The sequence below is a fragment of the Protomyctophum bolini genome, assembly GCF_963924005.1.
Source record: "Protomyctophum bolini genome assembly, chromosome: 24".
Classification (NCBI taxonomy): Eukaryota; Metazoa; Chordata; class Actinopteri; order Myctophiformes; family Myctophidae; genus Protomyctophum; species Protomyctophum bolini.
The window spans coordinates 18,496,040-18,508,675 of record NC_137885.1 but is presented as its reverse complement, the minus strand read 5'-3'; the positions used below and the strand labels follow the sequence as shown (position 1 = coordinate 18,508,675).

The following is a 12,636-nucleotide window of genomic DNA, read 5'->3' as shown; positions in this document are numbered from 1 at the left end:
CCAGAGATAAAAAAGTCTATCACAGTGGTTCAAAAACTTTTCAATTTCACAGGCCTCCATAACTTTGAGTTGCAGATAACGCGTATCACGAAGTGACAAACGTCCAGTAAAGTTGCATAATCGTGACAGCCCTACTGTTGCACCACGTCTAGCCTGAGCTAACGCTAGACCTTTCTGGCCTAGATGGGAGGGTCGTGGCTCAGATTTGCGCACACCCTGATTGGTTCACCGATCTGTCCGTCAGCCCCGGTCTCTCCTCCCCCCCCAGTGCAGCACTGTTATTGTGTCGACCAGAAGCAGAAACCACTGGTCGCTGGAGTATACCATTCTAACGGACTGTCAAAGTTAAGTCGGCACACGTTGGTTTTTTTCTTAGACGGTGTGGTGGGTTCTTCAGCCATTCTCCTTATTTGCCTCGCATAGCCTCGTTTGAAGTTCCACTGGTAATGATTTCCTCACGGTGTTCCCTGACGTCACATAATTTGGAGCGACGCCTACGTGGAAGGGTTGACTCCCACTTTTAGGCCAGTGCAGCCCATGCGTAAATCCAGGCTTTCATTTTTCACGAAATGAAAGTGGTTTGCTAATAACACGGAGAGGGAGTTGCAAATAAAAGGCGAAAGAGAGAGGGAGAGAGGGAATTAATCCAAGCTATAGCACAATACCAGCAGGCCAGCCAACTTCCATTTAGATCATTACAATGGTGACGACTAGAATAACTGCCAACGGGACTATAGGGCTGTTGCAACAACAGAAAATTGGAACTAATCAAAGTACTGTATAGCTGTAGAAAGACGGAGCTATAAGCAGCAAAACAATATGGGTAAGGTACTGTGTACATTTAGTAATAGTCAGTGGTGTAAAGTAACTGAGTACAATTTAAGTACAATTTTGAGATATTTGTTCTTTACTTGAGTATTTTCTACTCTCAGAGACACATTTTTACTCCACTACAATTATTTGAAACCCTTAGTTACTAGTTACTTTATTATGATTATTATTATTACAAAACATACATTAACCACATCAGCCCTATATATTTCTGCCATTTGAAAATAGCTGATCTACAAGCTCACAATGCGTCGTGATGCGACGCACTGCTCTTTTCATGACACGGAAATAAAATGTCATTCAAATAAGTTCAATTTAATGGAGGGCTCTAAACTCGTATTGAATGTGCTGAACAAATGTGTTGCATTCAGTGAGAGTTGCGAGCCCTTCATTACAAAAAGGGTACACGCCTCGCTTGCACAGTGAGTGAACCGCATCTGAACACTCTATTTTGTATTTTGCCTCAGGGCACAGACAAAAACATAATCATCTACAGTACATTGTCAACAGACCATGACAAATATTTTTGAAATAACTACAAAGTAGAAATGCATGTACAATGATATATAAACGGATGCATCCTAGATAGATTGCCACAACACCCAATAAAATACTGATGCTCACCAGAAAAGTGCACTGCAAAATGAACTTGTGTATAAATAAAGCATGTGCAATTTAATCTTGGGAAGGCAATAGTAAATGGAAAAATAATAAGAGTGTGCCCAAGTGGCAGTTTACAATGTCCCAGACACTTAATAACATATTGCATAATTCCGTTAGAATTAGCGAGCGGGATTATGGGGATACCTTCACTTTTGAAAAAGAGAAAAGAACACTCATCTGCTCCAAAAGTTATACTTTATTGACAAAAAAGTTTGACCAGGTTCTCTACCAAGTGATGTGCGTATTCTATTCGTTTTTGATACCTTCACCTTTCCCTCAACTAAATCTAGAGCGTAATGTATGTCTGAAACATTGTCCATGCTGCACGTATGCGAACACAAAAGAAAATGCCATGTGCGGCCAGGCACAAAGGTACATACGGTGGAGTTAATAGAGTAAAAAAAGACGGCTTCATTCTGTCATGTCATGTCATGTCATTCTCGCATTGCATTGCGATTTGCGAACGTGTGAAATCGATCTTCAGTAGCATGAAGCGTGTTCATATATTTGCATGGGGTGTGCTTCAGTTTCCTGAACTTTTCCAAGCATGAAGCGTGTTCATATATTTGCATGGGGTGTGCTTCAGTTTCCTGAACTTTTCCAAGCATGAAGCGTGTTCATATATTTGCATGGGGTGTGCTTCAGTTTCCTGAACTTTTCCAAGCATGAAGCGTGTTCATATATTTGCATGGGGTGTGCTTCAGTTTCCTGAACTTTTCCAATCCTAGGTCAGGACTTACAAACTGAAACTAATTAGGCCATAGAGCCCCAAATGTTAATTACATTTTGATAGCCTCACTTTTGTACTTTAACTCAGGTAAAAACATCTACATCTACATTCTTACTTCTACATACGATAAGTAAACCAACTGAGTACTTTTTTCCACCACTGGTACTATTGACTGGCTGACCCAGCAGGGTGCCCTAGATCTATAGCACCAAATGACTGTGTACCGTACGCAGCAAGATAAGAGTCAGGGGAGTGGAACCTGGGAACAAAATAATCAGTCTTGTTCATTCTTCGACTGTGTGAAGAGGTGGCTAATAGAGTATACTGTATCTATTCTATACTGTATCAGCTACCGCTACCGAATGGTGCATCCAATGGAGTTCTATTTTCGTCCATGCTAAACCCCTTATCCCTAAACCTCTTTGCCTTTTTTTGTTTTACTATTTTGAAAAACCTTTTTGAATAGTTAAAATAGCCAATCTGTGCTCACAACGTGTCAATGTAGATCGGCTAGTTGAACTACCGTATTCAACATTTATTTTCAAAATAGTAAAAAAAGGCAAGGCAGTTTAGGGATAACCAGAGTTGAACCCATAGACATAAAACAGGTAGACGCCTCCTTCGGCTCTGGGGCGTGTGTCTCTCTTGAAGGCAACATGGAGGCAAGCTTTCCCGAGATTCCCTGCAAAGCATAGCGGAAGCACGAAGGGGAAGTCTGGTAGGCCAATCAGAGGCGCAACTCCCTCTTTCCCAGCGGCACTTGCTTTGGCAATGTAAATGTTTGTTTCCTCATGCCAATAAAGCTCCTTTGGATTGAATTGATGAAGTCCCGGAAAAATCTCACATGTTATTGACCAGTAGTACTTCGATACGCCGGTTCAACGAGCCAGAGCTCCAAAATTGGAACATTAATTAATAATTGAGTGGAGTAAAACTACAATAATTGCCCCTGAGATGTAGTGGAGTAGAAGTAAAAGCAGGTGTCACAGCCTATTGGAAATTAGAAATACTTAAAGTAAAGTACAAATACCTCAAAATTGTACTTAAGTACAGTACTTAAGTAAATGTACTTAGTTACCTTCCACCACTGCTTTCTGAGTGACCCCTTAGCGGTTTTCATTTCACAACACGGCAGAAAGCTCGACCGTGCGTAGCTTGGGCAGACACTACACCACCGCCACTAGTCAATTAAAGAGCTTACCAAAAAGCCTTTTGATTCAGGGGGAAAACACAATCGCAAGTTCAAGCCAGGATGAGCTTTCTATACCGCTGTCTGCTCCAGCCTATATGAGCCAGGCTGGCACAACAATGCTCACAATGCGACGCATCATCAAAGCCTCTACAGAGTCTACACTGTAGTGTAGAGGGTTTGATGATGTCAGAATGACATTATGTGTGATCATACTGTATATGGAGACGTGATGTCACGGTGTGTGACCATTTATGGAGACTTGATGTCACGATGTGTGGCCATATATGGAGACGTGGGTGACTATATGTGATGTCACGATGCGTGACCATATATGGAGGTGACTGACGGACTGACAGGAAATGCAAGTTTTCATAGTAAATGCGGCCTGCGGTCGTAATTATTACTTACTTTACTTATTACTCCCTGCCAACGGGGGAGTCGCTAATTTGCATAGTTTTGTGAGGTAGAACTTGCAAACATGCTACACTATTTTAATCACAGCAGAAGACAATGGGGGAACCGACAGACCGGCGTGGATTAATTACAAACCTTGCTGTCTCCTTTTTCCATTTCCTTGCATCTCCGTTCTTGTAATAATGATGTGCGCTGCTCGCCATAATGTTGCTCTGCGTGCGCTCCATTATGATTTGGATTGTGATAGAAGATCATGTTAAATGGAACAGGATTATACTGTCCAACTCTCTGTCTGTGTTTACTTTTGTAAGGCTGCACTGTGACCGTGGGACGTGGGTAGTAATCATAAAGCTTTGCAGCTTTGTAACGTGGTCGCTGCCTCTTGGCATCACTTTAGGCTAGAACACATAGGTGAACACATACTGTAGGTGCACACGGACATTGCTGTTCCTTGGAGTGGTTGCACCACTCAAAAACAGTAATATAGTGACTCAAAAACAGTAATATAGTGACATCACATTATCAGCCCCTCCCCTAACCCCTCCCCCTTTATCATACAACTACAGCTGTGGGTGCGGCTTAAGTTCATCACCACCATAGACTGTAAAAAATATGGACAAAGCGTTCCGCGGGTCTAACATGAACGTAAAATGAAGCCTGTCAGTCCTTGAATTGTACATCGCCATCTTTCTAGATCCGTTTGGGCCCAGCTGGCCATTGGCTGGCCCAGACAACGAGGCGGGACTTCCCCCCTTCTTCTCTGTTGGTTTTTATTTTGACTCGAGTGGGTGGGGAATCCCGATCATAGACTGTAACGGTAGCCACGCCCCTCAGAACATACACGACTTTATGGTCATTTTTTTTATAAATGGGACCATAATTTTCCAAAAATAATATTATGACATTAGAAATGAGACTTTAAACTAGTGACTGGAAGCAGAAAGTATTCATGACCATGTTTATTAAGGTAATACAGTTTAGGTGAATTTGGGCCCAAATACATGGACTTCTATGGGGCTATGGCTATTCTTTTTACTGCATGTTTTTTTTGTGAGAGTGGGTCCCTGACATGAAACTGTTTGAGGACTGGTTTAGGGCGGTGCTACCGGCTCACATGATGTGTACTCCTCTGTGACTCAGAGTGTAACAGTAGACCACTAAATATATCACTAAGATGCTTTTGAGAAAGCTACATTTATGCTTCATCGGCTCAGTTTTGATTATGAAACCTTCGCTGCTGGTAAATAGCTTTTCATATTTAATATGCACATCCATTAGTGCCATTGGGGTTGGGTAGCTGCAATGGTGGACAGTAACTAAGTGCATGTACATAAGTACTGTACTTAAGTACAATTTTGAGGTATTTGTACTTGAATTGAATATACCAATTTACAATACTTTTACTTCTACTCCACTACATCTCAAAGGCAAACATTGTACTTTTACCATTGTAATTTCACTACATTTATTTGAAAACTTTAGTTACTTTGATTATTATTACAAAACATAGGCCTACATTAAACAGTTCAGCCTTGTATACATTACGGCCATTTGAAAATGGTCAATCTACAAGCTGCACAATGTGTCGTGATGCGACGCATTGTGAGCTTGTAGATCTGCTATTTTTCAAAATATTTTTTTATACATTTGAAAACTTGAGATGGGAACATTCTGCACATAGTGAGTATACTTTCTACTTCCAAGTACATTTTGATGCCAATAGTTTTGTACTTTTACTCAAGCACATTTTGAATTCTGGACTCTTACTTGTATCAGAGTAGTTCTACATTGCAGTATTGAAACTTTTACTTAAGTAAAACAATTGAGTACTGAGTTTTTTTCCACTACTGGGTAGCGGTCTCATCTGGCTCATGACGTGTGTCACCATCATTCTCTATCTCCTGCCGGTCAACATTCACATTGAACAGGAAATTCTCCATGTCCAATATAAAGCAAAGAATGCCCTGTACTTTATATATATAGAAACAATTTGGTCAACCAGTCCTTTGCCCCAATCTGGGAACCCATCTGCAAAAAGGGAAAAACAGCACCCTCTGCTGTTTGTTTCCTTCAGAATCTGATCTTGAGAACAAAGGCATAAATCAGCTATTTTGGGCTATAGATGCCGTGGTTCTCAAAGTGGGTCCAGGGACCCTCAGGGTTCCTTGAGGGGGGATTTCAAATGGACCCTTAAAGGGTCATAAAACCTAAAAGAAAAACGAAAGATATATATATATAATATATAAAAATAAATGAAAGTTAATGTCATGAATCAAACACACTGAGTCTGTTTGATTCAGACTGTTCCCGAATACGATTGCCTGGTCCCCGCTGGCCATGACTCACATGACTTGATACTTCCGCATCCGAGTACACCTCATTCAACTGTATTCAATGCTTTCACAACGATCCGTATCCGAGTACACTTCAATCGATCCCGAGACTACCTATGTGGTGCCAGGAACGGTTGGGTGATCCAGCTCCGGGGAATGGTACGCAGCTTTCACACTACCACAACATCAAGTGTTCCGAGTGCGCCCCCGGGACCATAGTGTGAATCTGCCCTTAGAGTTATGGGGGTCCTTGAAATTAAGTTTGAGAACCATGGTGTAGAGCGAAAAAATAATAAGTGTAGGATAAATTCAGGTCATGTGTACTATAGCGTTAAAGGTTGTAAAAGATGACTGGTCAAATATTACTCCACTACAAGTTGCTCAGTCAAATTAGAATTTTTAATGCCATTGCATTGATGTATTATTATTATTTTTCCCGGAACTTTTCAAAAAATGTGTCGCAATGCAACACATTGTGAGCTTGTAGGTCAGCTATTCTCACAATATTTGAAAAACAGCTTAAGTGGTTAATTCATAATGTACATCCTAGGTATGTAGTGGAGTCAAACGTACAATATTTGACAATATTGGAGATTATAAATACTCAAGTAAAAATTGTACTTTAAGTACGGTACTTGAGAAATCTACTTCCACCACTGTCCACCACTGGTGACCTGGGTTCACTCAGGGTGACCCGGGGGGGGAGGGGGCAGTCTGTGTGTGAGAGGCAGGCTGGGTTGACAGTGAGTGCCAGAGGCATGGATGGATGGCTGAGTCTGACTGCATGGGCCACCAGCATGGAGAAAACGGCAATAACGTCCATGTTGAACCGCGTACTGTTTCACCCTCGGGGGGGGGGGGGGGGGGGGGCTAGGGGGAGATCAAAGCACCACCTGGGGACCACAAAGGTCTCTCCCCGTGCACAACAAAGGCTAATACCTCCATGTCAAACCTTGATCGTGGAAATGTCAAATAGCTTTTCCATCGTTCTCTCTCTGGGGGCGGCACACACATGCATAGCCAAATTGATATTGTGGACAAACTGGACATTGTTGTGATGGCGGGGGGAGACGTCCAGACAGGTGCCAGCTGCCACATTTTTATTATTTATTTTTTTGCTGACATGACAGTTCTGTCTCTTTTGTTCTGTTACTTCTTGGTTTTGTGTATACTGTCGATATATCTAGCCATATAGCCATATCTTATTTACAGATAACTACTTGAGCTGTAGCCAGAACACGCACGCCACGCACGCACGCGCACCGAGGCTTTTAGAAGGCAGGTAGCCATTATCTCAACGGGGAGTCAACATTATCCCTTCACTTCTGTTATCTCTGTAGTGCTGCTGGAGCGCCGTACAGGACTTGTCCAAACCTATAATCAAGAAGGTGATATGTGCTGCAGAAGGGTCGTTGTGGGGGGAAATTAGCTGCTTGACTAAATGACTGTTTTCGCTCCAAATGCCAAGAGGCGGCCGAGGAACATGTGCATGTCTTGACCCGTTTGTGACTGTGACTGTGTTTAACCACATACATGAACCCTATAGCTGCCTTATTCTGGGCTAAACATTTTAGTAAAGATAGACAAGCGAGGTGATGGACAGTGAACTTGTTAGTCTCACGTGGCCAGACTGTTGCCCATGCAATTTTCAAATGCTCCCGTCATACATTCTGGAGCAACGGTAGCTCTGATCATGAGCAAGCGATAAAGCGGCAGTGAAGCCTCCTCCCCACTTCCGTTTAGTCTTTACAGTCGTGCAAATTTATCTAAATCATCTAATCATATACAGCTTGCTCCTTGGAAATAAAAATAAGAACAAATGTAAAGATATTTTTTCGTAAACGGAAATGGCCGCTTCCTTGCTCGGATTTTGGGAGGTTTAGTTCCAGACTCTATCTATATATAGCATACGGAGATTGTGAAATAGTTGCCTGCAGGCTACGCGAGACTATGAACTTGTATACTAGCTATTTTCGGCATTTTGGTGTAGAGGGAATTAGGGAAAAAAGCCTTTAACCTCAGGGGCCCCCTGTCAACTCAGTATAGTGGCTGTAATTGGTTAAAGCTAGTTCAGGATACACAGGTCAGCTCCATATTTAAACTCTAGACGGGCTGCCCCAAAGATATTTGTGCAGCCGTGCCTGGCACCCGGCGAAAACTAGAGTTCTCAACAGGACCGAAAATTAAGGCCCGGCCCTACCTGGGCCCTCATCAAACCCTGTACATTCAAGACGCTGCCCCCGTTTCCACCCAGAGATCTCCATATATGGAGCTGACCTGTTCTGACATTCCATATGTTGATCTGTTCAACTGGCTGCTGGGCCAGCTGAACTGCAAATGTTAAATATGCCTACTATATTGTGTTCTTACGGCCAGCCTGGGCCACCGTGCAAACTGCTGCTGCAAATGGTATATGGCATGCCTATTGCCTACTCTATTGTGTTCGCCGCCCCGTCACTGGCCGATGATTGTGTTAAATTTACGGCAAAAAGGGAATAATAATTTTAAAAATTATAATAATTCTGCGCGTGCATGTCGCACGCACGCACCCTCCGGCACCTAATAATTTACAAATGAATCACTGGATACACGACAAATGTCAGTATCAACTCCTTAGTTTGGGTTGATGGAGAACCCTATTTAGATGCGTTGCAAAATGAAGCGATGCAGACAATGTAGCACATTGGATTTACTTCAGAGGGTGAATTCCTCCATGCTGACTCTCAACCATAAGGCCAGACATTGATTCTGTGGCTGCAGCAGTCACACTTGAATCTTTGTTTCTTTTTTTCCCCACTGGTTCTCATTCACTCTCATATCACCAACATAATGAACATAACATAAGCAATATTCTCTTTTGCACGGATGAGAAGATTTGACAAACAACTACAAAAATAATACAGTTAGTATATATTGCTCCTTATTTGGCAAAGTCATACATTGTAATTGCTTTGGAATGTTGCATATGCAAAGTATGCTCACATACAGACTGCAGAATTATGCATGTTGGCCACTATGAAAAATGGGTGGGTGAAGTATCTATAACTGTACTGTAAAATTATACCTGCAAAGAATTATCACAGCCACGCAAAAACTATAATTCCATGTCAGGATACTAGAAAACGTGTGTGTGTGTGCGTGCGTGTGTGCGTGTGTGGTGATGTGACTTCTGCAGCTGAGAGATGAATATTTTAAAGGCCTTTGTCAGGTCCAAGTTACAACAATGAAAGAGGAAAGTAGTCTTTTGAGGTAAAAGAGAGCTAAAGCATTTCTGCAGTCGCAAAACTAGAAGGACATGGCAAATGGGACTCTGTGCCTTCTGTGTGTGTCATTATGTTCCGTTTCGTATAAGAACGCAGATGGCCTAATTCGATTCCGGTTCTGACACCTCCATGTGTGACTGTTCCCTCCCTGTGAACTGATTGGTGAATGAATGGTCCCCATCTGTGGATTCAAGGCCAGGGCGTCTGTGAGTGGAGCTTGAGTCAGCACCATGGACAGCTCTCCATCTAAACGCTTCCATATATAAAGACCTTTTTTTTTATCTTTATAATTTTTATCAACCCAGTTTTTTTCACCCAGTGCCAATTATCTAATGTAATCCTGCTACACTTCCTCTGCCAACCTGGGGGGGCAGCAGACTGACCTCATGCCTCCTTCTATGCATGAGGAGTCCAAGCAGCTTCTTTTCACCTGACAGGGGGGAATTTCCCTGTCCGGAAGTAGCGCGTGGAAGGAACACGTTATTCCGACCAGTTCCTTTCCTTTCCATCAGGCGCCCTGGCTGCATGGGTACCTACCCTAGGGGACACGGGGAGAACATGCAAACTCCACACAGAAAGGCCCTTTTGCCAACCCCACCTCGGGTATGGGCACAGATGACGCGGAGGAGGGAACACGCCCACAGTATCCACAGCGGGAATCGAACCCAGGACCTTCTAGCTGTGAGGCGACAGCACTACCGACTGTGCCACCGTGCCCCTATAAAGACCTTCTGACCAACAAAATAAACTGGACAATGACGTGCACAAAATATGGGTGCCAGTGTGTGTGAGTGTGGTTAAGCACTATGACAAGACCCTGTACGATGTAGTCATGTGGCTATAGAACGAACGGCTGTTGCCTGCACTTTAATTCTTTGTCTGAAGTAGACTATATAGCCCAATACTGCTTTAAGCATCTGGACACAACGAGGCCTACACACACACACACACACACAGGCTGTAATAATGAGCAAACACATCATGGTGGAGGAAAAGAGCTTTCCGGCACATTAGGCAAGGAAAGCACCTCTCCACTTTAATGAAATGCACTCGACGTGAAGTGCTGCGGCCATGTCGAACAACACCTGCGACGACGGACGGGCTGACACGCTGTCTGACGTACGAACGTGGCTCGAAAGTTGCATGCAATTACTGATAACAGCCTGCTGCTGCTGCTGCTATATGGCTTATTGTTCCTCCTTCCTTAACACTAGTGGCCATCATTATCATAGGATTCTTATGCGTTCTAGTAATTGGGTTATCGATAGAGAGCGGCCCAACCAGGGCCCTATACTACACACACACACACACACACACACACACACACTTTCATATAGGCCTGTCAATGTCAAAGAATACAGGACGCCCTGCATCACCTATAGGCTGCCGTGGAGGAGCTTTGAAAGCCAATAGCCGTGCGTGGCTTCCATGTCCACATTAGAAGGGGCTCCTGCTTGCGGGGGCCTGCATGTGAGCTGCACAATGCTGTGGAGAGAGATGAATGAACATGAGGCCTGTGCGCTGCTGCCTGGAGCCTGGAGTCTCCTTGAATCTGTCAGTCCGTCTCCATGACGACAGGAGGAGGAGGAGGAGGGGGAGGAGGAGGAACATGAGGCATCTATCTGGCCCCAAAATCAACAGATGGAGAGAAGATCCCCCGGCTTTAAAAAAGAAAAGGGAGAGGAGGAGGGGGGGGGGGGGGGGGGAGAGAGAAAAAAAAACAATTTTATTCTTACCTTGCACTGCTCCATGCACGTCCTCACCGAATACGCGTCCGTCTCGTATTTCAGAGTCATGAGCTCAAAGTCCTCGTATTTCTCCTGCGCGTGCATGTCGTAACGCTGGTACGCCTGCACGCACAGGCTGCACCTGCTAGTGTCGCCGCCGCCGACCATTAGCACGTCCGACAGGCTGCAGTTCAAATTGTCCGGACTCGTCGAGCCGTTAAACAGATCCAGTAGCGAATAGGAGTTACAAAAGGAAAGGTACAAATCACTCATATTTACAGTCCGCGGCGGACCCCCTCCTCCCTCTCTGTTGTTGTTGCTGTCGGAAAGGCCCTGGCACAAAGTGTCGGCGTCTCCAAAAGTGAAGCAGTCTTTAGATAAACTATTATCGTGGTGGTGGTGGTGGCAAGTTTCGAGTCGCCATAAATGTTTGGTAGAATTATTTCCTATAAAAATATTCTCGTGTGGGTTAATAATTCCTCTGAGGCTGATGCTGTGTGCTAAACGGGTTTGGGGGGATGATGATGATGATGATGGTGGTGGTGATGGATGGTGTTGGTGGGTGCCCGGCGCCGGCGGCATGTCGCCGGCGTCGGAGGAGGAGAACTTGTCGCGGTGCTTGGCCTCGGCGCAGAACCACAGGTGATCAGAGAGGAGGATGGTGAGAAACAGGAGCGACGCCAAGGACAGTCGCCATCGCTGGGTCCTCTCCGAGTCGGTGAATGGCTTCTCGTTCTCGCGGGGCTGCTCTAGCCAGATCTGGAAGCTGCCGCGGTGGTGGGGGTCGCCGTCTTGCTCGTGGTGGTGGTCGTGGTGCCAACACGTCCAAACAGCCCTGGTCATATTTTGGGAACGGCGGGCTCGTCGATCGACGCCGCCGGCCGACTCCACCGCGGGGGCTCCTTTCCTCCGGCTGGCTCCACAACAACGGTCATTGACGTGACGAGGACTCGGTCCACTCTCTGTGTTTTTCTCCTCGTGAACAGCAGGGTTGTCCTGGCGTGCCTCCTCCGCGACGATCGGCGATAATTCCCATTAAATGAATGTTGCCGGTGGTGGAGAAATCATATGCCGCAACAACACACCAGCACGGGCCGCATCATGATGATCCTCCTCCATGGCTCCTCTCCTCCGGTGAAGAAGATGCTATAATTCTTTAGCAACATCATGTCTCGCCTCCTTTTTGCTTGTAGCGCCTCCTCTGCTAGCCTCTTCTCTCTCTCTCTCTCTCTCGTTAGCAGCAGCTGCTCCTCTGCGTATTTCTCGCACACACACACACAACACACACATACACACACACTCCACACTAGCTCGCGTGCATTTACATTTTCCAACCCGGCTCCGTTGGTCGTGGGACGAAGCTAGAGGGCCCGGACGTGTTTCAACATGGCGAGGTTCTCACGGCAGATGGCCTAGGATGTGATGTGGTGTTTTTCTTTTTTCTTTTCTTTTTTCATGCCCACACTGTCATCATCATCATCAT

General features: G+C 44.8%; 1 protein-coding gene across 1 annotated transcript in view; it reads right to left on the bottom strand.

Annotated features, from left to right (window-relative positions):
• Positions 1–12,269, bottom strand: part of LOC308311800 (NALCN channel auxiliary factor 1-like) — a gene marked incomplete at its 3' end in the record, with an annotated part of 41,107 nt that extends 28,838 nt beyond the window's left edge. Inside the window, exon 1 of the mRNA XM_080758577.1 lies at positions 11,163–12,269. Within this exon, the coding sequence (XP_080614703.1) occupies positions 11,163–11,996 (834 nt within the window). The 5' untranslated portion in view covers positions 11,997–12,269. The remainder of the gene's footprint in view (positions 1–11,162) is intronic.
• Positions 12,270–12,636: the final 367 nt, after the last annotated feature.